The 27283-nt window shown below is 38.9% G+C and overlaps 1 protein-coding gene across 2 annotated transcripts in view; it reads right to left on the minus strand.

Moving 5' to 3' along the window:
- Nucleotides 1-6920: 6920 nt before the first annotated feature.
- The window catches only part of LOC117812092 (G-protein coupled receptor 26-like), a 158577-nt gene continuing 138214 nt past the window's right edge, over nucleotides 6921-27283 (minus strand). Inside the window, exons 1-3 of one of the 2 annotated variants that reach the window (XM_034682695.1) lie at nucleotides 12299-13341; nucleotides 11449-11562; nucleotides 6921-9601 (exon numbers count right to left, since the gene is read on the minus strand). In XM_034682695.1, coding sequence (XP_034538586.1) covers nucleotides 9331-9601; nucleotides 11449-11562; nucleotides 12299-12969 — 1056 coding nt within the window. In that variant the 5' untranslated portion in view covers nucleotides 12970-13341 and the 3' untranslated portion in view covers nucleotides 6921-9330. Of the gene's footprint in view, nucleotides 9602-11448; nucleotides 11563-12298; nucleotides 13342-27283 lie in introns of those variants that run through there. The other variant, XR_004631129.1, reaches the window with a different exon arrangement.

The raw sequence follows: 27283 nt of genomic DNA on the forward strand, positions 1-27283 counted from the left end.
AGTTGATGGATTTTTTTTTCATTTGAAGTTGGGATTCTGCGTGCATGGCTCCATCAGTGAATAAGGAGCCGGCTGTGTGAATATATGCCTTGTGTACCGGGCAGCACTCTCAAACATGGGCTGCATGCTAACTGGAGACATGAAGGAATAAAAACACTCAGAGAGCAGACAGTATTCGGTGCACTTCAATTGCTTTCAGTTGACTAAAATCTGATTTAAACACTTGAAACAAGTTATTCAGATGCAGCTGTGTTATAGGTGATGTATTAAACCTCCTCAACCCATTCACTGTAACATTTAAAGCTTGTATTCTTTTCACATTTTCCAGCAGAAAAACGTTTCTGGTACCACACCAACAGATTTTGACTTACAGTCATCTTATATTTTACCACACTAAATTCTAATATATAGCAGTTATTTATTCTCCTGAATAGAAAATGCTGCAGCAGAATATTTATCTCACCGCCACCCACACAAGACCTATAAAAAAAGAAGATAAATGAAGTAGTATAGCTTCTACATTTCACAAGGAAAGCCACACAACGGTCTATTGTTCCTTTTTCTTGCTAAGCAGCAGTGTTGACAGAAAAAAAATACTTGAAAAATGAAGAAATAAAATACATTTTCAGTTCAAACATCCTTTCTTACTATCTTCCAAGGTATATTAATCCAATTAATCCCTAATATATTTATCTATTTGTGTTTTGTTAATTTATAAGACACCAAATCAAAACAAAAGTACCTCAGTAGACTCTACATATAAGCAAAAACATATAATTTGAAAGCAGAAAAACAGACTTAAAGATCTAAAGAATAAAAAGTATCATTGAAATAATTTGTAATTGTTCATAACTAGATTAAGACACACAATTTATCAGGTATAAATCCCTGTATTTTATCATATTGAAATAAATATTGCAGAAAAGAAGAATATAGCAATATATATTTTTTTACTATGGTTCAGCCCAAATACAACATCAATAATATTATCAAAAGTGTGCGAAATATTAGAAATACATCATCAGCAAAGCATCTGAAGTCAAGGGGTCTGATATTAACATTAACTACTACAATGATGGCAATATAATAGGGGTGTAAAGATTCACTGACTCAAAGATTTGTGCATCAGTAGTTAATTATCATCAAAACTTTCAATGAACCATCTGTAGATTCTCCAAGTCATGTATTTACCACCTCTTCTCCAGCTGAAGTATATCTTCTGATCATTAAACTATTAAATAGCTGGTTCAACGACACACTCAGTAAACTAAAGCCTCTTGTGTCACACTCTCACTGAGTGCCAGCAGTCAGAGAAGCTCTCGGGCACAACCAGAGTCACCAGAACGTCATCACATCCACACTCGGTATAAATGTCGCCATGCAGAATACACAGAGTTGAGTACAGTTGAGTATTCTTCTGAAAGCACTCCTGGCACCTGATAGTAAAAAGCCTTTGAATACCAATTCCTTCACTTTGTATTCAAATGCACATTAAAGCCTGATGGTTACACCTTAATGTGTCTGCTTTCTTGTCCTGAATTTTGATTATCCTCTGATCTATTTTTAAGTACAAAGTGTAGCAGATTTCCCTCCCCTGAAGTTAGGCTGTTGTTTGATTCAGGGCAGCATTACTCAGCTGTGGATGTGACTCATACACAAAGCTCCCCGGCTAGGAGATGCCAGGGTTTCTGCCTCTACTGAAAGATATGATGCAGAAGTAAAGCAAGATTCACTGTGTGTATTTCATAAACCAGCTTTATCTTTCCTTTAAAATCTTTCTTCTCTCTTTGCTGCATGAAAATTCAGAAATTTACACGTGACTAATATGAAGAAGACATCTTACACGTAGACACAACCTGAGATATTTGAAAGGTGTCATTAGAACAGCACACACGTATAATTTCACACACATATATTTAAATCCATCTGCTAATTATAAGGCAGCTGGAGAGGTGGCTCTTATAGATCTTATAGCAGAACAATGGTATAATCTGCTAACGTAAAGGTCAGACTTGGTTAAGTAATTGGTGCCTTTATTGCTTTGAATTGCGAGCAGTGACGTTCATACAGTGCTGCCAGGTGATTAACTATTTTTGCAGAAGGAAATCGAGCACATCCTGATTGGTGCTTGTGTTGAGAACAGGACTTGGATCATTATTGTATTATTAAATGTGTGCCTCTCCCATCAGTATCTCTGTTTAAATATTCATTTCATTACTGAAAGATGAGTAAGTAAGCCTAAAGGAATTCATTGATAGGAGATGGAGATATTGAAACGCCTGTGAATAAATTACCTCAAACAAATGTAAAATATGTTTAACCAGTCTTTAAAGCATCACAAACTTTAGCTTTAAATAGGAAAATTAATATACAATATTTGATATTTTATATAATATCATGCCATATTGTTTTATGTTATGTTATTATATTATATTTCGACCCCCATTAACCATTTCCAAGGTAGCAACTACTTTCCCTGGGCTCCACTCATGGAATTAAATAACTGAAAACCAAACAGATTACAAAATTAAAAGTCCAAGGCAAGATTTTCAAAACTATAATGATTACAATAATAACCACAGAGTCCAACACCAAGAAGACCATGATAAATCTATTGTCATTACAGAAATAATCTCTCAAGTGCCCTCATTACATTCATCCAATCATTAAAATACAAAGCTCAAAATTAGTTCAGATAAAAACAATGAAACAGGATATTAAAAAAATGATCAAGAGCTGCTTAATTTATAGTTGCATATTAGTATGATACAACAAATAATATATTAAGGGAGATTCTGTAACATTAGATATTGCTTTTAACTCTTAAAAATCGGTTCAATTGGTTGAGCTTGTGACGGCTAATAGAAAACCATTCCACATCTTCATACTTCTACACAGAACAGCATGTTGCCTTGTGTTAGTATCTAAGTTTAAGGTATTTACAAAAAGCTGAAAGAAAATAAACATCAAAACTGTTTAAATACTGGGTCCAAACAGCTTATTTTGCAGTTTCAACCCAGCACTGCAGTTCCTTGAGTGTACACTTAGGGCTGACTACAAAAAGCAAAGGAGTTCCCATTAACACCCATGTTAAAATGCTCACTATAAAACATGCTCAATCTGGTATAAACAACATTTTGATCTGAATAACTGAGTAGTTATTTGTGCACCCTGTACTTGTTTTTGAAATAACTCATTAGTTTTATTGAATTTAAGAGTAGGAGTTGGGCATAAATCTAGATATTCAGGGTTGTGGTTGATTTGACTGAAAAATGGCGTTGTAGCCATAAGCCAGCAGGCTTAAAGCCTGCCCAGCTCCCCCTCTTTGCCTCTTTCCAGATTGAAAGTTAGGTGAAGTGAACATTTTCAATATGGTGACCACCATTATTGTGTTTCAAAACACCCCTTAAGAAAACAATGAATGAGACCTCATCCGTGTTCTAGCAAAACTATGGTTCTAATGTTTTCTCTAGGCTGTGGAGTTATGACTGATCTCATCTGGCTCATCTCCACAGAAATGAAACACGTGACTGTCATCAATATGCAGCCCATAACATTTTGATTGAGTCATCTCAGTTTGTTGATTGCAATTTGTCCATACTTGCTAATATTACAGTAGACTAAAACTGGGTACTGAACAATGAAAAGTAGAGAGACCAGGTCTTTTACTTCTTTAAGCCCTTCAACTGCTGCAAACATTTTTCAGTTCAGCCTTAAAAACAAATACAGCATTCCTGGACAGAAATAGACTGACTTTTTTTATATTTTTATCTCTGAGCAGAACTGGCTGTTTGCTGGAGGACATGGGGAATACCACGACATGAAGAGCAAACTTTCCCATGATTCACATAATGCAAATACCAGTGGTCAGTTCTATACTGTGCTTCCTGTGTTAAAGAGTTAGAACAAGCCTGTCAGGATGCTGTCCAAGAGCTGAGCTGAGATCATATGAAACAGTTACCCATAAGAATCTTTACATCAAGCTCACAGTTTATCTACTGAGCTTTCACCATGCCCTGATTAAGTGTTTTTTAATGTTTGGACACATTGATTTGTAATCTCTGTGATGTATAAGTAAAGCTAGTCAGCAAACTGGAGGTTATATACAGTGAAACTTACAGTTTGCTCTTTTATTGACATATAGAAAATATGATCAGTCAGTTAAGTTGTCTCTGTGTGGTGAATGGTTCATTCCTCCTGCAGTGTACTGTTGCTGCTGCTGATTATTTGAAGCTATTGTGCATGGTAGACTTCAGTTAGTGTTGATGTTCTGCACAGTATGACAGATGCTTTGTTTTCCATAAGTGTGCTTGCAGTCTATTGAAAATATATTATGTACATACAGCACATGATGTTTCTCACCCATTTGTCCAACATTTGTTCAATGACAAGCCATCAATTAGGTTAAAGATCTATATAATCAAGGTTTTGGTTGACATTTTGCAGTAAGTTTATGTTGTGACAAAACATTTCCAAACAGGATTAAATCCTCCAGAGTGAAAGTCCTGAGTTGATTGGCTGGTCCATTGCCCTGAGCAGACTTTTTCAGTATTCCCCAAACATCATTAATGGTAGTTTTTCTGAGCATCTAATATTGATGGAGAAGGGTCTACGTTACAGATAGGTTAAAGACTAGATTTAAGGCCATAAGGACCATAAGGACCTGTGTCCACTAACAGCATTTTTTTGCCCTGGCAGGACTAACAACCTCTGCACTTCCGCTTCTCTTAGTACTGAAAATATGATTTGTATTAAAATGCTCTATTTGATTTTATTTAATTAAATTCATCAACAACAACACAAAAAAATCTTGTAGCATTATCAGTAGCTCTACGTAGACCCGGAGACAGTACCCTTGGACAAACAAGTGCTGTGAGCATTTCCTCCAAACAGATCTCCACTTCTGTCGACAAAGTTGATATCATGATATATCTTGATTTGTTTGGTTTGTGATCGAGAAGTGCTATTGACAAGTGCGAGCGGCAGTGTCACAAAAGTTACATTATTTTCAAATAAGAGCACAGTTACAGAACACAGCTGATGCCAAGGGCATATTTCAGGTTGTTTCTTTTATAGAAAATATTGGTGTCAACACAAATAACGCTGTTAGTGGACACAGGCCCTAAATAATATCTTATGTGTCTGTATGTGAAAATTAAGGACCGCAACAATGCACCATTTGACACCTTGAGAATCAGAATGGGCTCGTCCATCAAGCCTTGTGTTAGGGTTTGCAACCAAGCTTACTTTGCACCAAATGCAAACGCTTTGTGTGAATCTTTTTCTATGGCCTTAAAATCTGAATTCAAATGTAGGTATTGTAATAGCAAGCATAACAAAGTCAGATGACATTTCAGAGACAGTTGCTACATCATAAATGTGTAGAGGCTTTTTTGAGACATGTAATACCCTTAGTAAAGTACTGAATATTTACATATCTGCATAAGCTTACAAAACACAACAAATGCATTTAAGTCACCCTGTTATCAGGGTTGGTTGAGGACAGCCACCGTGCTTGTCATCCCTGCCTTACTGCTCCGTTCTCTTGCACTTCCTACATGCTGAGGCTTAATCACAAGGTCTGCACACAGTGTTTCGTGTATAGCAGGTTTTTGTCTGCCGCTCACCCACTCTATGAGTCTCCCAGGGAGATTACCCACACCTCCAGACTGGGGATAATTCCAAACTTTCTGAATTCTTTCTACTAATTGCCCTTGGTTGGTGTGCTCTGAATACAGTGGTATGGTTTGGCCCTGTACTGACTAATAAAAATGAACGGTTATATGATTATTATCTATTTATACAGAGACAGATATATATTTTTAGCAGCACTTCTTGTCTAGGTGGATTGCGAAACAAGAAAAATAACCAGAGAGAAGAGATGTAGCGACCAATCGGTTTCATAATTAACCGTGCTTTAAAATGTCACCTTTGTTATTATCATTAATTGTCACTCAAAAAGGGGCCAGTGTATTATGGTTGGTGTAACCTGCTTGGAAACTACAAAAAAGTGACACCTATAGTGCACTAGCTTAATTTGCTGTGCTTATCAAGAGAAATGGAGGCTATGCAACAGCAGAGACAGCAAAGTTTAGTATCCATCGAAGAAATGAGCGAAGTCAGCAGTGTAGGTGCATTTTGGGTACACATAGAGCGCCAAGGAGATATTTGAAGCAAAATTTGCTTTGCTAGTTGTAGCAAACCCAGCATTGCATTCCCAAAACAAGATGATACATTATTGGATGATATCACGTGTCTCCCGCAGTTTTTTAATTGGTTATGATCTAAAAGTCATCTTGTGTGTGGCTGGCCTAACTCAGACTATAATAGTACCACTAAAATCTCTACTTGTTGCATTCCTACCAGAGAGTTTGCCAGGCAGGGATAGGAGAGAGGAGAGAGAGAGAGAGAGAGAGAGAGAGAGAGAGAGAGAGAGAGAGAGAGAGAGAGAGAGAGAGAGAGAGAGAAATGTGGTGTATGATGAGGGTGACCATGACGGAGGATGCAGTTCTGCAGAATCTTTTAGCACCGTCACAGCTGCCTGAACTTGGCGAGTTAGCGCTTACTTCCCTCTCTGTTTCTTGCCTCCTCTTCTTCTTTTCCCACTCTTTCTAGGAGCTCTGCAATTAAGAAAGCCTTTAACTCTCAGTCCTGATGCTTTTGTAAAAACTCTTTGTTCTGCTGCCACAACAACAGCAGCAGTGGTGGGTGGAACACATCTTAAATGATTTCTCAAAATTAATTATTCCTTCTCTTTGACTTAATCAGCGTGGGAGAATAAAGGTGTTAAGATTTGGCAGGCATGTCTTTTGGTAGAACACTGTTCCAAGCATAAATTTGCTTAACTGTCTGTGCATCCCTCTAAGTTACATAACAATGAATGTGGACGTTAAAAAATGTTCAAGAAGGAAATTGGTAAGTTCTTAAAATGTCAAAATGCACAGCATTTATTGGAATAAAATCACAAACGTATTTAGCAAAAATCAATCACAGTTCTGGCAAAAATAAATAGATTTTACACCTTTTAAAGGCTTCATACTGTCACAGAGTAAAAACAAAACATCCTGATTTGCCGGTGTCAAAATGAATAATTTGTACAACCCAGACATGACACATCTGTGCTCACATGGCATGAGCTGTAATGTTCGTTATACGTCACTGAAGAGTTGCTACCACATTCAAATATAGTTCAACCCTCGTCTTCCTGGTGCAACAATACTACTTGGTGAAAATACAAAATAAACAGTACTTATAAATTCCTTACAATTTGACCAAACTGCTTTTACGGGCTCTACCATCACATTCAACCACAAAACAGATTACCAAGAATTTAATAACACATTGTGAAAGGTTTCCTCTGTGGTGTTTTGACTGAATCAAAGAGCTCATAGTGTTAAAGGCACTTTAGAACTCAGGCCTCGGCTACAACATGTACAGTCACGTCTCTCTTGATTCTCTGTATACAAAATGACTGTAGTATGACTACAACATGTCCAATATATACAGTATATGATAAGAATCATCATTAGGGTGAGAATTTATGATTCCATTTCATCAGGAAATTTAGCCATTGCCTTCAGGTCATCAATTCAGTAATCATAACCAGGAAGTCCTTCAACCAATAAGACCACAGCAGTGCAACGACTGCTTGGTTTAACCACTTGTTGGAGTTGCAGTTAGGTAAAAACAAGTATCTGTACTAGGGATGTGTGTATTTTGTCAACTAAATGACTAAATGTTGTCCCCCTTGGTAGTTTGCACCAAAATGTAACAAACTTTGAATATTACTGAAGGCCCAAAAAAACAGTCTGTAATGCAGCCACTCACCACCAGCCAGGGCTATAGCTAAAATGCTATACTACCAGGATGTAAAGAGGCACAGATGACAGTTGGCATCTCATGATGCGGTACAGTTTGGCAGTATTATGATTAAGAAAATAAAGATAAAGTTGTATCTATGCTGTGTCTGGTTAAACAGGAGTTTAACTACTCGACAGGAGCAATGTGTAATAAGCACAGGTTTGTGGACATGAACCTGCAAGGAGGATGGAAGGCTGGTGGTTCTAGCTCTGCTGACGTTGGCCACACTTGGCAAACACATTTGACACCAATGAACCACAGACTCTGTAAACCTGTCTTTAGCTGTGGTAAGTAAATTGTAAATTGGTTAGTTAGACTTTAAATGTCTTATTAAACCACTTGGAAAATAGTCACTTTAGAACATCCCTGCTCTAAATCTATGTTAACTTTGTGTGTTATGGTGACATTTGATATATTTACAAAAAATCAAAACTGACTTTTAAATTTGACAGGACTGACAGCTGAAAGTCTTATATTTGATTACTAATCCATTGCCAAACCAGATAGATTTCTATAACTCTTTATAATATGTCAATTAATATTTGACTTTACTCCCAGCATATTAAATATGGCCACTAAGGGGTTAAATGTAAAAAAAAAACAACTCAGACTCAATAGCACAATTGATAAGCTTAAATGTTATTGGTTTTGGGGTTTTAAAATGGAACCATGTTTTGATCCCCACCCCTATAACTGTTGATGTTGATATCTATGAGACACAAGCTTTTTGACACAAATTTACTAAGATGCTACAAAACTCTCATTAGAGCGTTTAACCCTGCAGAAAAATACTTAATACACTCCAAACTACACATATAACCTACAAAAGTGGTCACTCAATTACTCTTGAAGATTTGGCATGTGATCTATCCCTCTGGAAATAATTATTTCACTACAGCTTATTCCTCCCTGCTACAGACCTCCATTGCTATTGAAACAGATTAAAATACATCTAGGGGCCACAGTGTTGGACTGGGCGACATGTTTCTTCATCACTGTGAACACAGACCTTTTTCAGAGTTAATCCCATGATCCCTGATGTACCAAATCTGTAAGTTGTCCCCTACAAATTCACTTTTACTTCCCTGCAAGGGACATTTAAAAAACTGCAATACCTGTTAGAGGAAATTATTTTGCATTTTTCAAGTGAACTTTGTTATATGTTGTATTTGTGACCTATTTTTAAGACTTATATCCCCACAGTGGAAACAAATAATCTTGCCACTGACAGGAAGGGGCAGTATTTGGAGTTTGGTTTTGTTTTTTCATGGAATTTTTGACAGTAAGAAAAATACAGCCCTGTCCTCTCACAAGCAATTAAGTCCCAAGCCTGCTAACTTGGATGTTTCATCATCAAACAGAGGCCAACGTACCGTCATACCCAGATTCTCATGAGTGTCAGATAAAAAATATGAACCTTCAGCTCAGAAAGTACACAAAATGTCTCTGGGAGTGTTGACCTTCACTGTCCTATACAGGCTTGTTGGTGGTTGGTTGGATGTTGTTGGTTGTGTTGGCGTTGTTGTTGCTCCTCCCTGTGTTGCTCTCCATCCTGAGGGAGGATGAGTTGAGCTGACTCCTCTTGAGGACTTTGTTAGCCAGCAGGCTGCACGTCTTCCTGTACTGGTGACGGAGCAGCGAGTAGACAAACGGGTCGCTTGCTGCCTTGCTGTAGGCCAAACATTTGGACAACACGCCCCAGTGAGGGCTTATAGGCTCTGGGGCAAAGAGCTCGACGAGTCTACCTCAAATAAAGACAAAAAAGAGAACAAAAGTCACACACACTGCATAAAAATAGAAAAGAGAGCTAATTCTTAGATCAGTGTAACTGGAGTGGAAGAAATGAAAAGCAAATGGCCCTCCCCCAGTGCTGTTATACTGTAAAAATGCCATCATTTCACTTCACTGAAATGTCATCACTGTGTGGGGGAATGTGAACTGATAGGTGGCCTTTTTTCCCCTTCAGGACTTTTTAATGGTTGAAATACTCCCAATACAAATCTTTACTATGTCCTGATTAAACAAATTAAAAGCAAGGAGCACTAAAACCACAGGAGCACTGTTCTGCAGTTAGTCTTCTTAATTAGTGTGATTTCCTCAAATCTAACACCACACAGTTCCTAATGTGCCTCCTTTCTATTTCCATACCACTGTTATAACAGCTTCTGACAGGTTGCCACCGCTAACACTGGGGCTATTACTAATGAGAGCCAGCGATACCATCACTGACTAATTTGCTATCTCCCTCTGTCTCTGTCCCTCTCTTCCCCCAAGTCATTGAGGAGCAGTGACAAGGATTACAACTGTGTGCAGAACCAATTAGCTCTGACACCAGGAAAAAGAAGCAGTTAAAAATCTCCAAATCTGTAACCGGATGCCAAGACTGCATTGAAAATAATTATCGCCATTTGTATTCAAGGGATAAGCCAGGAAAATAAATTTTGCAGCCGCAGTAAGGTAAGTGGAAATCGTTGACTGTCTACAAAGATGGACCTCATGTTGCACAATAGTGAAGCCAAAATACCCCCGCAACAGGCATTGGCATCTTGAACATTTCTGAATAGGATTGCTTCTTAGAGCCGCAGTATTGACCGGGGGGTTGTATGTACGCTGTGTAGGTGGACTCAAGGCTGGTGGTGCTAGCTCTGCTAGGGTTAACCACACTTGGCAAACACATTTGACATAGTTTACCTGCAGACTCTGGGATTCAATGTTTAGCTGAGTTCAATAAATTGTGCTCAATTTTAACAGTTTCTGCCTGTTTTCATACGTTCACAGTAGTCAGTTTGTCAGAATTTAAATCCTGTTTATATGACTAGGAAATTAGTTGACTTGTACATCCCTAGTATTTACATCCTGCCACTTCCACTAACCAAAACACACATTTCACTTACGTATAAACATACAAAGATTCCTATAATTGGTACAGCGCACTGCATGACAGCTTCTCGTGTTGGATATAAGCAGACACTATCAGTTATTCTAAGACTCATGTGTTAGTGTTAGTGATTGATATGTTTCCTCCAGACAGTCATCCTCTGCTCTGCTAATACGGTAAACTTAACTTCTCAGGAAAGTTTAACTTGGACGTAAAACAGCACGATGAGAACTAACTTCAACGACAGAAGCCATGTTTGACTGAAAATTCTTTGTCAAGTATTTTGACCCATGTCCCATCTTTCAACATGGAGGAGGCATGCTTTATAACCTTAATACCGAATTCAGTCGGAAGGGGAAGCTTTACATATTTTGGCTTCACTTTTGGGGAGTTGTCGTGTTGTCCAACTTTTTATCCAGTCTGGTAAAAACTCAGAATGACTCCGTCTAATAGTCTCTGAAATAGCGTTTTTTCCTATTAGGCTGAATGAAGAAGACTGTTTCAAACCTTTTTTGTGCAGACTAGAGATAAAATGATGTGCAGTGTTGAACTGATTTTATGCTGCATGTTTCTTTTAGTCTTGTGATTTAAAGGGCTGTAAAAGGCTGAACACTTCATCTATTTTCATGATATATGATGTTATACCTCACATATCCATTCTCCCCCCACACTCACAAAACCCATACACATGATCATAAATGTCCTCTCACCTTGTGATGACATAGGGGCTGAAGCACACCACAAATGTGCCGATGAATGTGCTGATCTTCTTGGTGGCTCTCAGCCTCCTCCGCTTCTGCTCATCCAAACATTTCTGGCGCACGCTGCCAAAGCACACAGGTACCATTATCTACCCAGGAGGCAGCATCACAGACACGCAGACATAATGAAGTCGTCCACAGAGAAAACATGTGGAATGGATGTGAAGATGCAACGAACTGTGGGATGAAACTCTGAGGAGTACATTGGAGGAATTTTGCACTGCACAGCTGTCAATAATATAAATAGAGAGGAATTAAAGTTAAATTATTTGATTCACCCAGGCTTGCTAAGCAATGATAGACACAGAAAACACAGAGGGCTCACTTGCCTTAATGAGTCTTCAAACATCAATCCCTTCCATTTATGTGTAATCATGTAAAGTAAGGCTCCAGAGAGCTTTGTGTGTTTAGAAATAAAATTGTACTTTTTTACATTGTTGCAACTGACTACATTTGTCAGTTATTGCGCTAGATAAATGTTTGAAATTAACTTATTGATTCAGCACTGTTTGAAAGGGAAAGAAGACAAAAATCCCCCCTCATCTCTTTTTGATCCTCTACATGAAACACACTCAGTGTAGTTTTTCTGGCTTTCATTACTTTGTTTTTCAGCCTATAGAATATATTTATATTCAATGAAACATGTTTTTCTTTACCACAAGATCAAAATGCTCTCCCTTGAATTGGTTTAAATACGAGGAAAATGCAAAATGGGACAAATACAATAATTGCACAAAGGGACAAATGCATTAAAATGGACAAATGGGTCAAACTGAACGCATCTGTCGTGATTGTTTACCTAGGTTGGATATCCACAAGCAGCACCAACGTCTGCATGGTGATCACGTCGATGCGTTTACAGTGAAACCTCGCAACTTTCAGCACTTTCAGGTACGTTACACACAACACAACGAGCGTGAGTAGGAACGTGAGAGAGTGTAGAGCCACCGTGAAGAGGATAAACTGCATTCCGGCTCCCTTCGCCCTCACGTTGCAGAGGGTACACGATGCGTAAAGGTGGTGGTACCCAACCCAGGAGCGGCAGGTGGCCACGGTGGAGAAACAAAGTGAGTGTATCCACGTGTAGCCGAGCGCGATCACTGCATCCCGGTGACGGATCCTGGAGTGGTAGCTCAGCGGGAACACCACCGCCACCCACCTATCGATGCTGAGAGCTGCCATGCTGAGCATGGAGTTTGTGGTGAGAAAAGTGTCGAGGAAACCCACAATCTGACAGAAGCTGCTGCCTCCGGGGTGTCCCGTGGTGATGAGCCCAACCAGAGTTAAAGGCATGTTAGACACACTTAGCAACAGGTTGCAAAACGTCAAGTTGAGGATAAACAGACCGGGTACCTGTTTGCGGATCTCCGGGTTGTACAGAAAGCAGATCAGCACCATAACATTGGACAGCAGTGACACGATAATAATCCCCAAAACCAACACGGAAGCGGCCACGTCCGCTGCGTCCATGGTGCTTCCACTTAACAATCCAGACTTTTGATGAGTGCATCTGCAGTCCTGATGCAAACTGTCATCGTGAGTTGCAGCCACTACATTTTCATCCACTGCAATGCTCACATTCTCCGAGAATCAAACATCTTCAACAAGCTTTCCTCCAACGGCTACGATTAGCTGGCAGGGGTTTCATAGAGAGGATCCTCACCTGATAAGCATGCGTAAAATTTGGGATTCCGTTTCATGGGAATGTGATCACAACAGGGGGTTTCTTCTGGTGACGCGCTGCGGTAGTTTTCAAGCACCCCGTTTCTCTCCGCAGGGTTTCCTGGCTGCGCAATTGCGCACTGACATCCTGGCAGCTTTGAAAAGGACATAAAAGTACTTCAAGCTTTCGCTGTTTGCAGCTTCTTATATTGTATTCTCATCCAGCGTCCAAAGCACGTGTGCACCCCCTGCTCAAAAATAGCTGTCAGGAGTAAAAATAGCTGCACGACGCACGATTGCGTGGCTTGTGGTAAGGCTGATGTCATGAGCATCACGTTGAACACAGCAGTTTTCGTAATTAGATATTCTGTGCAAATAGTGCCGTAGTCAAAGTTCGTGAATACTGAAATAGAAATCCGTTTATTCATTTTTTTTTCAGTGTCAGTGTCTGATTAAATTCAATCACATCACCATAGTAATTAATTAAAATTTCCCAGCTGCAGTTTAATCCACATCATTGTGATAGATGGAGATCCAGAGCCGCACAGGTGCACTGTTGAAGCCATATATGGCTCTTTATATGCAATGATTTAGATGCCGAACAGCTGCAGTTCTCTATAAGCACTATTATGCTACAGTCCAGCAGCACCACCCTCGTATGTGGCACATCACAATACCATGACCTCATAGAAGGCGAAATGTGTTCAAGACAGAATTCATTTTTACTCAAGTAAATAAGTGCGAAGAAATATTGATGGTATGACTTCACGTGGCATCATATGACATTTGGACCCTATGACTTTCTGCAGTTAACAAAAAATGACACCAGCATGTTTCTAACATCAAATGGATAGGTTAGGCGATCTTTGAAGCAAGGACAAGGAAGACACCGGCTGCATAAAGCAGGGTATTGGGATGCAGACAGTCACAATGCATTTATTGTACAAATAAATAAATAAATAAATACAAATCAGAGAAAAACAACGATGCAAGTTTATAGTTTAAGCCAATACTGTTGAGTGATGTTGGTTAAATTGTGCAAACAAATCATGGCTTAGTAAAAGTAACACCTATAGCCAACTGGTATGATTCCTTAATGTTGTCTGAAATAGTGACAACGTTGTTGGACTCTTTGCTACCTATAAGGTGGATGTGGCCTAAATCTTAACTTCCCCTCATCTGAACTGATGAAAAGCAGAGAAAATCAGAAAGGCAGTGTTGTCATAGCTGACCTTAAGAATCAACCTCAGGCTATGTGCCTCCTGCCTGGCCCGATTTGTGTACTTCACCTGTATTACCAAGTGCACCCAAAACATTTTAACTGTAATCAACAGGTCATGCTAAACCTGGGTTGAAAGGAATCAAAATTCATAATCTAAAGTGTTGGCCCAGCCTTGCTGGATAAAGTGTGTAAATGCTTCTGGGAGCAGAGTGAGAGCTGTGAGATTTTCCTATAAACACAACATTGCTCCATTTTTCACTTTGTGGTTTGAATCCTTGTCTATCACTTCAAATTCGTCTTTGTCAGTTTGTCTTGTGTGCATCCATCTTGCTTTCAAGCCTTCATTCTGCCTGTCTGACCCTCAGCCTGACCCACAGTTTGATGATTCTCTGCTTGGAGTCTTATTGGATTTCTTTACCTGATCTGACTGTCTACCTGGTTTTAACCCTCGCCTGCCCTCTGAGTAAGTGAACTTAGAGTTTTATCTTAATATACCTGCTTGAAAAGGGTGTTTTTCTTTTATTGCATCAAGGTAAGGATAGGAGGGAGGACCACTGTACTCTTTTACAATCTACCAACAATCATGACATTGTATGATTGTGTGGCTTTGATTGCACCTCACTGTTTACATACTATTTCTGTAATCTTGCTAATGACTGAATAATTGTTCTAAAGCATGGCGTTCCAAGCTTTCTTCATATAAATCTTTGCTTTAGAGAGATAACTCGACTGAGTGCAGTTGCATGTAAAACTTTAGTCACATGAGCACAAGATGTATTTCTAGATTATTTTGGGGCTTTTAGTGTTTATTGGAGAGGACAGTTTCAGAGGGAGACAGAAAATGTGGGGAGAGATTGGAGATGACATGAACCAAATTATGTCAGGATATGTTACAAGGACTGTAGCCTCTGTACATGGGGTGCCTGCTTCTCCAACTGAGCAAACCCACACCCCATATGAGCTTCAGATTAATCACACATTTGAATTGTGTATTTTTGGAGACATGGAAAGTTTAGGCTGCTAAAATATATTTATTTCTTTGGAATATACCTTGAAACAAATAGAGAGATCCTTTTTCCCACTTTTTTTTTTTAAGTCTTCTCCATTTCTGGTTTCTGATGTTTTTGTGGAGCTGGTTTGTTATCCCCTCCTGTGGCTGATGTTGCTCCAGGTCAAAGGTTACAGTTTCATTCACAATGGCAGACAGGCTTTGGTTTTTGTACAAGCTGTCTTTGCACAACAAGCCTTAGTTATTTATAGAATACAATGGCCTAAGTAAGCATTTGAAGTTACATTTTTTTTGACAAAAGGTATATACTAGAGATGAAGCTGCTAATGTCCAAGTAATTTATAGAGAGGTTTGAATTCTGACTCACCAATTACTCAAAAGGTAATATAACACTAACAGTCAAAATTGAGCACAACTTGTTGAAAACACCTAACACAGAATCACAGAGCCTTCAGGTAAACAATATGAAACTAATAAGCAGAGTGTGGCTAACATTAGCAGAGCACCACCAGCCTTCAGTCCTCCCTGCAGGTTAACATCCACATGTCTGTGCTGGTTATGAATTGCTAAGTGGTGCCAGTTTAACCAGACACAGCCTCCGTACAACTTTATATCCATTTTCTAGATCAAAATACTGCCAAGCCACACTGCACTAAGAGATGCCATCTGCCATCTACCATCAGTACATTATTGCAGTTGGCATTAACCAGAGCTACAGCCCAGACTAGTGGTGGTTGGCTACGCTCCAGGTGTAAAATTAACACCTGCCAAGCACCAATGGTGGGTAAAAAATTTGTTTGGCGTGTAAAAAAAAAACACACACACCCGCCAGTGGCCGATGGAAAATTTTGATTCGCATGTGAGGTTTTGTTTTCATACTTTCGCCCTCGCGACGAGCTGTACTTCTGTTGTGTTTGTACTTCGGGAACGGCGTAACGTCAGCTACTGGAGTTCTATTCATTCCCTTTGCTTGAAGAAGCACTGCGGGAAGAGCGTTCGAGGAAGATGTGGCGACACATTCCCGGCGTGAAGCCACCACAAACAAAAAGGATAAACAAAGAGGCAGGAGACGATCAAGAGGTGGAACAGACAGCTAAACGGAGTAATGTCACTATACGACATTTCAAAGAACACTGGAAAACGTACGAATTAATTTGAATATTTCTAATACATGATGATGCAGCAGTCACCTTGAAGTGAAGTATAACCTAATACAATAGCAATAATCTAATTGTATCTGTACATAACTGTATTCTTTAAGTGATGCTTAAGTTGGATTTTCATAATAAAAATATATAGTAATTATTTTAAATCAAATAAGGCATGATTTGTTTATTTGGCCGGTGAAAAAATATTTTTGGCCAGTACATTTTTGGAGGTCACTAGCCAATGGCAGATGAGGTAAAAAGTAAATTTTACGCCCTGGCCACGCTACATATTAGACACAATATATGACTGGAATTTTAGGCCTAAAGTAATAAAAATATCAATAATTATTTGATCTGACTAGTAATCACGGTTCCAGCCAGGATGATGACATTTAATTATGTAGTCTACTAAATGCGGACATCTCTAGTTTATACGTTGACAAAAAAGCATTGTGTACTGCAGTGGGTTTATATTCTAGTGCTGTAATCTGAATTTTTTAAATGCAGGAAGCCTCTGATCTAAAATTAGGGTTGATTTAAGCTTTTATTTTGTAGGAGAAAGGGCAGACAAAAGAGGTTGTATTATTGATTGTCTTTCCCACTATTCTCTGTAATATCTCATGGTAGTGGTGGGTGGTATATGCTGTATAATCTAAATGGAAGAAGAAATGAAAGTAGAAACTGCTTTATGATCTGTGATTAATCTAAAGTGATATCATTTATCATGGGCTTCACATGAGAGGGCTAATTCTATTGGTTCTAATACAGAAAAGACTCATTTACCAGCGTCACAGACCACCATACATCTGAACCCGTTGAAAAGTTAAATTAACAAGCTCAGTGAGACCCCCTAAGTAAAGATGAAAATTAAAATTACTCATTAACAGAAAATGGTTTTCCACATATTAGTTCCAGGAGCAGTATTAAAAGCATGGACGTGATCTATAGTGTTTAATTGAAGGAGATTTCTCCAGTGTCCGGCTTCAAGGATAAGGATTGTTATAACAGCACTCAAATGTGCAGCTGTCTAGCCATCCTATAAATTATCAGCAATGACAAATTGACAAAAGTGCCTGTGCAGATTTTCTAATTAATTCCACAGAGAGAGAAGTTTTTCACTTCTGTAATTTCCACCTTGAGAAGGAACAGATGGTGACGCTACATTGGATTTTTTTTCACACTGTCTCAAGTCTCTGCAGTGTCTGACTGCCATGTGATCCAGGCTCTTACCGTACAGACTGCTTAACCACAACATTTAAAATATATAAATAGGCTATATAACCGTACATATATTAATAGGCTATATACTATATGTGAAGATAAACAGATTGAGGCTGTTTTCTATATTTATACTTACAAGCAAACTCTTTTACCAGTAAATTTCATTGCAATTTTCATGCTTGTTTTTTACTGTCGCACTTTTTAAAATTTCATGTTACTGCGTTCTTTTACCTTTCCATGCTCACGGGCTTCCCCTGGGAGCCCGTGTTTCATGTCACAATGCTATGAACTCTGGGTAATTCCCTTACGCTAAGTCTGCAAAATGCCCACTTACGGAAAGGGGGCAGAAGGGCTCAAAAAGTCAGTGAGAGATCCCTCACACACTTGATGATTTGACAGTGGGACAGCCCGAAGCCGTCACGGACTTAACGGGAACGCGACTCGAAGTCAGTGAGTGCTTGAGGGTGGACATTGAGATTGGGCTGTCGTCCATTTTTTATACAGTCTAGGCTAAAAAGTAGAATTTCAAAGCCCCTTTCACACATGAACTCCTGACAGAACTGGACTTCTTCACAATCACCATTCACTCATTGACTTCAACCAGAGACTGTCTGTGTCGGACGTGCTGTCCAGAAAGACAATGTTTGGTTTGTGTTATTTGATTTGCAGGCTTTTGTAGAGCATTCCAGGGAGGAGGAGATGGAGGGGCCTTTTGCTGGGTTAATATCACTCCAACGTGTACATGAACTTCTTCGCAATACAAACACAATAGTAGAAAACATCAGAACAACTGAGGCAAGCAGCAGAGAGTAATAAAAAGGAGAGAAACCTCCCTAAATGTGAACAACCTACCCACTCACTCAGTGAATGTTCCTGGTTATTACCTGCTGTTCTCACACATCTTATCACCGTGACTTTATGCAAACTTTTTGCAAGCAGGTTAGAAGGAAAGAGTCTGCATGAAATCAAAGGGAACAGATTTGTCTGTTTGCATTGACACTTGCACCAGACCTGGATAATGTATGGAAATCTTTAGGAGCACAGCTGTAGTCTACAGTTTTATTTCTCACCATCATTTAGGACTGTACACCTGTAAACAGAGCTTCCTGTACACAGGCAGTGTTTCCCTCTGATTAGATGTGAAACCACTTTCATTATGAATTTACCATCAATTCAAAAGCTGTGTTTTTCTTTTTTCTTTCATCCCACTGGCTGAACCTCAGATGGCTGGTTATATCTTGGCTGTACATACATTCTCGCAGCCTTTCCAGGCTCAGTTAATCGCGCTCGCCCATCTGCTTTGAAGTCCTTTCTCTGGTAATGAGTGTGACATCGCTGCACACGAGCATGACAGGAAGCAGCTCCCAGTAGTTTTTTGATATGAAGCGAGCGGGCTTAATGAGAGATCATGATGGGCCATGTCAAGACCTCCATGCACTGGGCATGTGGTTTGTCTTTAATTGTGTGCGTGATGCATTTTTCTGAAGCTTCATGCCGCTATTATCTTCCTCCTGCTGTGAGCGTCAGATATGTGTTTGGGTGTGTGTCCCTAACCTTCAATTATTGCAGGAATTACAAGCTTCTAGGACAGATATCTGAATAATTTCCTCCTCAGTTAGATGTCCATCAGCTCTTTCAGGCAATACGCAAGATACTGAAATGTCCTCACTAGCATGGTAAAACAAGTGCTTTACAGTATGCATGATGCAGAGCAGTGGTAGCAGTTGATGACAATGCCTGTGGCTGAATAAACACACGCCTGGCTGCAGCCCCAACTGGCTCGTGCACAATTTCTGAGGCTGTCTTTTCGTATTATTCTGTGTTTGTTTGTGCTTGGACAGCCGTCTCACTTCTGTGGAGTGAGATTCACTCCACATGCACGGCCAGACTGCTTGTCCCTGTCATGATTCATACTATCATACGTTGATTTGGTGACTCAGAAGAGCAACAGCTTAATCATAAGCGCGCAAGTATGTTTCTGAATTTTTTATCTCTCTAGGGGTTGTTTTAGTTATAACTGTACGGTCTATGAAGGTCAAATACTGGCAGTAGAAGCACACACAGTATGTTTAAGCTAGATGAATAAAATTTTGATTCACCTCACGGACGTATGCTTCTAAAAAAATAAATCAAAACAGGGCTCTTTGCAGGGCTCCTGTTTGGAGTGTAAAGCATAACTATATCCTACAGAAAGCCATATTTACTAGAAGAGCTGCAGCAGTTTTGAGATAACTTGTTAAATATGAAATAATATCGTGTTTCAAATGGTCATTAAAAAATCTTTTAGTGTGATTACTTTCTGTTTTCTTTTCTTATCCGTTACAGAACACTTTGTATCTTTGGCTTGTTGGCTAAAGAAAAAAATTCAGGATTAGTGATGGGAATGGAGAACTGGTTCGAGCCATTAACATCTTTTGCCTTTAGGCTTCACAGTTCCCTTATCAATGCCTTCCATTAGTTCCGTGTGCCTTTCAAAAGAATGACGTCACGCATTGTGAGAGGACGAAAGCACGAACAACAACCAAGGAGCCGAGGAGGAGAAGGAATCATAGCAGACAGGAAACAGGAGTGGATTAATTTTGCCAAAAATTACACGAACAGCAGATTATGCAATGTATGCGGCTGCATGATTTCAAGAAAGGGTGGAAACACCAGAAACCTGCTGAAACATTTGTTGATGCAGCAAGGCATTTAATATTAAGAGTGCCATGTGTTTGACGCTTGATGCCACCTGTGTTTGGGTTTAAAGAGTGACCCTGTCTGGAAACTTTCAGCAAAATGCACTAGTGGATGTAAGTCACAACAGCTGGTTGGTTGACACATGAAAAGAGTCCCTGTGAATACATACTAGTATATTCTTTCTATATAAATTTACTTGTAAAAAAACCTCTTTAATGAAAAACTAATGGCATTCTTGAGAGAGCTTTCAATAGCTGTTGTGACTAAGACAACCAACGATGTAAGTCATTAGTTAACAGGGTCACTCTTTAAACCCAAACACCGGTCACCAAGTGTTACCCCATCTCAGAAAAAGCAGTGAAGGTGCAATGTTCTACTCTTTGTTAACAGTAGCACTTAGCATGCATGGCTGTGGGAAATCCACAGGAACTGACAAGGGGTTGGATACAGAATTAGATCGATTAGCAGAATTGACAATGGCATTGGTATCGCTAGAATCTAATCAATTCCCATGCCTAGTCAGGATGTTATTTTGACTCACACCAGATAACATTTTATAACATTCTACACATTAATACATCATATCAATCTGCAGTAAAAAAAAACAAGTTCTGCAGTCCTGATGACGATATATTTATTGCTATTATGAGAAATAAGACATGACGCTCAGAAGAGGCTCTGATTCATACTGTTTGAGCCTAATTTGAGCATCATTCCACTCTCTAAAGCTGTGTAGCGGCTATACTGTAAGGTTAGCGCTGTTTCACACTTGTTACATAAAATAAAAACACCTCTGCATTGTGGGAATGACAGGCTTCTGAGACTTAAATGAACTGAAAGAAAACCTTCTTTTCTTACCATCTGCTCACTTTCAGCTATTAGAATAATTACAACAAAACAAAAGTGAAGTGGTGTCTTGTAGCAGCTTATTGACAAAGTTTTGACCTTTGAAAGACCTTTGAAAATGCAAGACCCGTCCTCCTCAGCCCAGGGGTGTGTCTGAAATTTTTTTGAGGGTGGCACAATTGGGACACTGACATAGGGAGGGGTGGCCGGGTATCTGTGTATACACACAAATTAGCTTTTACCCTCTCTGTCTCCACTATCATATAGGTACCATACAGTTGTTATATTTCTGTGTGTTGTTTTTGATGTCACGTAAAGTTCTTCGCTTAGTTCATCAAAGACTCAAAATAAGATGCCCAAAGTTGCAATTGAAGGCACTAACAAAAGAAAATGTGCTACATTTAAAATAGCTGAGTCTTTTGACCGGCCAAATAGCCAATCAAAGAGTAGGAATTTGGGGTGGCACCTGGGGTGTTTCAAGGGGGGCCTGTGCCACTTCCAGCCATCCCTCCAGACAAGCCCCTGCCTCGGCCCAGCTGAGACACAGAGGGCTTTGTACAAGGCAAATATTCTGTGAAACAACTTTTTTGCTAAATAATCTTTTACATTCATTACCTTGTGATGAAATGTGCACAGCATTGACAGTAACAGAAGTGGGGAACTGGAGTCTTTATCTACAGAATGCAGACGCATGGAAAGGGCCAATACCAATATAGATGTTTTAAATCTTTGTGTCTGTTTTGCAAATGAGCAACAAGATTTGAAGAGCTGTATTTACGTCGTTGCTAGTTCTTTCAAGTCCCTCCATAAAAATCTCACTCAAACATGTCTTGCAAACTGCAGGTCGCTGATCTTTTCTTAGAGGGGGTGTAATACTCCCACACTGCTGACATTTTCTTTCGAGTTTGACCAACAGGTTTGTCCAAGCTTCCTGTCAAGAGTTTTTACAACAGGGGACTTCTTCTGCCTTCCTCTCTTAGCAGTTAGGTGTACTTGCCCGCCAGTATTAAATTGATGTGATAAAGATAAGACTGGGATAAACATCAGCGATATCAGTGCATGGCACATTATTTTCCAATGGGTGGATGTCTGTCAACAGAACAAATGTCAGATGATACAGATGTTCAACTGATACATCTTTACAGTGTCATGTGATTGCTGTCCTAGATGTGACAGACAATTTGTAAAGATAGAAACATTGGTAATTCTTCAGTTCAGGTTGTGTAAACATTATACAGTGGATTATAACTCTAAATTTCTCCCTCAATCGATGGGAGTTAGGGAAGCATTAAACTAAACACAACTGTCTGAATGTTGCTGTTCAACTGATTGATCTCAGCTCAGTGAAAAACAGTGAAAAAGCTTCAGTGTGGTGCTCATAAGATGTAACCGCTGCCTTTTGTGGCCAAAGATGAAAGTGGGATCTGTCTTTTTCTTTGCCTACTCACTAAGATAAGAAGCCTCTGCTGTTATACAACAGTGGCAGCGATCATTACGACTGTCCTGTCTGTGATGTGGGTGGATGGATGAGCTGATGTGTCTGTGTCCTGCTCCTCCTTTGCTGCATCTGCTATAAATCACTATACTGACACACAGCTGTTTGAGCATGCACTATGTAATAAGGAAGGGAGTAAACTTAGAATGATTTTGACATCTGTAAAAAATACAATCAGCACATTCACAGACTATTGACACTGATCATTTATATTTAGATCATTGGATAATTAACTAAAAATAATGTTTTTCAGATCCTTTTTTGATCCTTAAGAAGTTTTCTGCGCTTATGTTTGACCACTTTTGATACAGTGCTTCCCTCTAGTGGATATGAAGGGACCATAACATATCAGTGATTGCTGTTAAATAAATGTAAGTATATAAAATAAATACATTTTTATTACAAATAATGATTTTTAAAGAGATTTTCAACTTAATAACTGTAATGTCTGCAAGAAATATCATGATTTAGCATTTTTAATAAATTGTGGTTGCAGTAATGAACCTAATTGGTTTTCCCTGTAATGCAAATTATTGTTCTATTATTTACAATTGCATTCCTAAACATTACATTTCATAATTTTGTTTTACATCCGCTGATGACAGTGACAGGAAATGACTGGGGGGAATCTTTTTGCTGGAGCACCATCGGCCCTTGCATGGTGGTCACGTCCTGTTTTTGGCCACAGGAGGGCGCTCTCTGCTCTCTGTTCAGAAAGCAGGCTGAACCTGGTGGAGTGGAGGTGAGCTGATGCTGTGCTGTCTGAGCTGTCAGCACTCATTAGTGCCGTCTCATTAAAGAGATGTCAGTGGCACGTTATACGAAGTTAAATGAGCAGCTGCCCTGCCTGCAGGCCGAGTCAACAAGTGAACTTTGTTAGTGAGGGAGGTCTGCAGGTTAAACTGCTGTAAGCATGAGGAGAGAATGTTACTCTTTATTTGTGATGGTATCATCAAACAGTCTGCAAAGCTTTTTTTACTGTTGGTCAACGGAAACTTCAATGTCTTGGCTTTCAGTTTCAGGTCAATATACTTAAAGCTCCTGTTTTTTAAGTTTTTATTTGGTTATGAATCACTGAAATGAATACAAATGCCACTAAATATTCCACAAATGTTACTATTTCCTCTTAGTACTTACTTAGTACTTCTTCTTAGTCAAGGTGTTGCAAACAAAGGCATTGTGTAAGACATTAATTAATGCAGATAGACACAGAAACTGTGAGTTAGAGGTAATGTGCATTCTTTAACATTGGTTTTTAAACAATTCAAATTCATATTTCAATAATTTACATTATGTTTTACATTGAATTTAGGCATATTTTGCTCATATTGTGCATGTCTTATTTGGATGATATAATAACAGTTTAAAGAGGACACTTTGTTTTTTTTATGCTTCTTTCATGTCTACAAGAGAGGATTAGCTAAGAGGAAAAACACAAGTTGTATTGATGAACAGAAAATGAAAGTTCCTCATGGTAGCATTATTAAAGAGAGACATTTAATTAGACATATAAAGTTAAACTCTCAAAGCTTTACTAATCATCTAATATGCTTTCTATCTAGAAACAGCAAAAACATAAACACCTTTCATGTTCTTATTCCAAGTGTTCAAGCAGGAGGACGTACAAACAGACATTTGACACATACGAGACAAAGACAAGATTTCTCTGGAAACCTATATTCTAGACTTGAACTATACAAAGTAGTCTCTTTTTTGTTTGGGACAGAGTTAGACCACAAATCCCTCACACTGATTGATGTGAATTCTGAATTTTGAAGTTACATATTTTAAGCAGTTACCACTCTCTGCCATGTAAGGTCACTTGTGTGAAGTCACCATGTATGGCTTTGTAAGTGTTAGTAAAAATATGATATAAAATATTTTTCCAAAAGAAAGTAGTTATGGTGCTGGGTCCAGTTAGAGTTTGAAACCTGATAATATCTCGGTCTATCAAAACCGCCAAGATAGACATAAAAACATCTGATCTTCTGAAATGTCTCAAACATTGAAGGCCAACATCAGTCTAGCTCTTATGCCACCATCTTCTTCCTGTCTCTCAGCTCCTTCTGACCAGCACATGCTGCACTGCAGACAACCGCTCAGATGGTATTTGGGGTCAAAACCACGATATCCCCCATTTACCTCCCCCCATTAATGGCCTATTTAGCGTACCGCCGATGGCAGTAAAGAGATAGCTGGGGCTTTTATACCTTCTGACTGGATATATTAGTAGGTAATGTCCTTAAAGAGGATTAGCGGATGGAAATAGAGGAAAGGAGAAAGAGAAGGAGAGTGGCTGAAAGCGCCGTAGGGATGGCATGGCAGTAAATAGGCAGGTGATAGCAGGGAAGACAGGAGAGCTTATGCTGCTTTGTGCTGCCTCTGGCTATGGACGAGGGGATTAGCAGCTATCACGGCTCCTCTAGTATCCTGAAGCATGTTGAATCATAGCTGTTTGATTCTTTGTATCTAAATATGTATTGAAAAGGAAGTTCCCCCGCTACAAATGAGCGATGTCTAACTTGTTTGTGCATTTAGAAGACAATAAAGCTCTATATAATGAGACAAATTAAATCAGCTGTCAAGGTCAGTTAGTTGTTTAAGTAACACTGTTCTTCTTGTGGTTAACTCTCTGTATGATCCTGTCAATCAAGAATGTGCCGTGGGTCGAGGTCAAGAGTCCCAACGAACCGAATAAGTCAAACTGTTTACTGTTTGTAGCAATTACCCTGCTTTCTACTCAAACACATTCTTAAACAGTCATTGGGACCATTTTGACCTCAAGGCAGGTTAACAAAGTATTTGACTATGAAACAGACAATATAAGGAAAGAAAGAAAAGGTAAAAGACTAACTAAACTCAAGTCCAACAATGTCTCACAACCTCTCAGTAGCAGTATAACACGCACACTTGGGACCTTATTAGATCATCTCTTATGTTAAAACTGAGTGGTGGACATGATTTTGCACCCTGTTGCATCTAATGCATGATCAGTGCCAACAATAGGAAGTAGCAATTTACAAAGACAGGTAAGGGTGGGGAGGTGGGACTGTAGGATGGGTGTGTACCGTATCTTGCAAGAAACTTTGTGAAACATAAACTTTTCATTACCAGTCTAGACCTCAACCATAGTTTACCTGCCATAGCCAAAATCTGTCTCTAAACATTACCATACCATGGCATGTTAAGCTATTTTAGAAAGAGAGAACTGAAAAAACAAACAAAAACAACTTCAGCACTGAATGTTTGAAGAATTGTCCAGCACATACATTAATAGTGACAGGCTGGAGTCCCACTTGAAAATGCTGTTAGAGCTATTAATATGAGGGATGTTCTGAAGTGACTAATTTCCAGTCTTTGAGATGAAAACTTAAATTCAAACTAACTGACTCATCTAAAGGTAAACAAACATTCACAAAACAGTTAAACTGAGCACAACGTATTTAAAACAGCTTAACACAAAATCACAAAGTCTGTGGGTAGACAGATAAACAGGTTTACCCAGTGTGACTAACTCGCCTTCGGTCCTCCTTGCAAGTTAACACCCTCATACTGTGCCAATTACACATTGCTCAGTTTGACTGGTTATTGACCAGTTTAACCAGACACAGCCTAAATACAACTTTATCTCCGTTTTCCAGATCAAAATACTGCTAAACCGCTCCGCGCCACAACATGCCATCAGTCATCTGTGACAACATAGTATTATGGAAGTGGCCATTAAACAAAGCTACAGTCCTAAACACAACATATGACCAGAATTTCAGGTTTACAATTACAAACATATAAATAACTTTTTAAATTGACTAATAATTCTGGTGCCAACCAGCAATTAAATCATAAACTGAACACACACATCCCCAGTTAACATTTTTAGTACTTTGATTATTTTCAACATTTCATGGGTCTTTAACCCTCCTGTTATGTTGTGGGGTCAAATTGACCCATTTTGTAAAAAGTAAAAAAAAAAAAAAAAAAAAAATGGTTAAAAGTATTATTTTGCATTTCTAATGTCACAGTGGATGAAATACTATTGGCATTCAGAAGTTCCTTCCATCTTAGGTAATATATGCCTTCAAACCCAGCTAAATGCAGCATAAAAATCTGGGCAGCATGTGACAGTAGAGGTGTCCCGTGTCAATTTATCAACATCACTTCATAAAAAAAAAATTCAAACTGTAAAATAAATTTAGAAAAATCCATGTCATGTAAAACTGTAGTATTTATATTTAGGGCTTTTCAATGTACATTTTAAAACGTTTTAACATTAGTTTAATAAAAACAAGGGAGTTATCCTCATTGAGCCATGACCTGTGAGGATTAAAGAACACCATTGCACTAAATATTGATTTAAATGGTTAGTAATTAAAAAGTGTTTATTGGGATTTTTTGGGATTCTGACACTTTTGGATCATTAAATACGCCTCATGTCAAGTTGACCCAGGAACATTATTGCTGTCCCAAAGAAACAAACATAATAGGAGGGTTAAGAGCAGCAATAT

The sequence above is a fragment of the Notolabrus celidotus genome, chromosome 4 (genome assembly GCF_009762535.1).
Source record: "Notolabrus celidotus isolate fNotCel1 chromosome 4, fNotCel1.pri, whole genome shotgun sequence".
In the NCBI taxonomy this organism is placed as follows: Eukaryota; Metazoa; Chordata; class Actinopteri; order Labriformes; family Labridae; genus Notolabrus; species Notolabrus celidotus.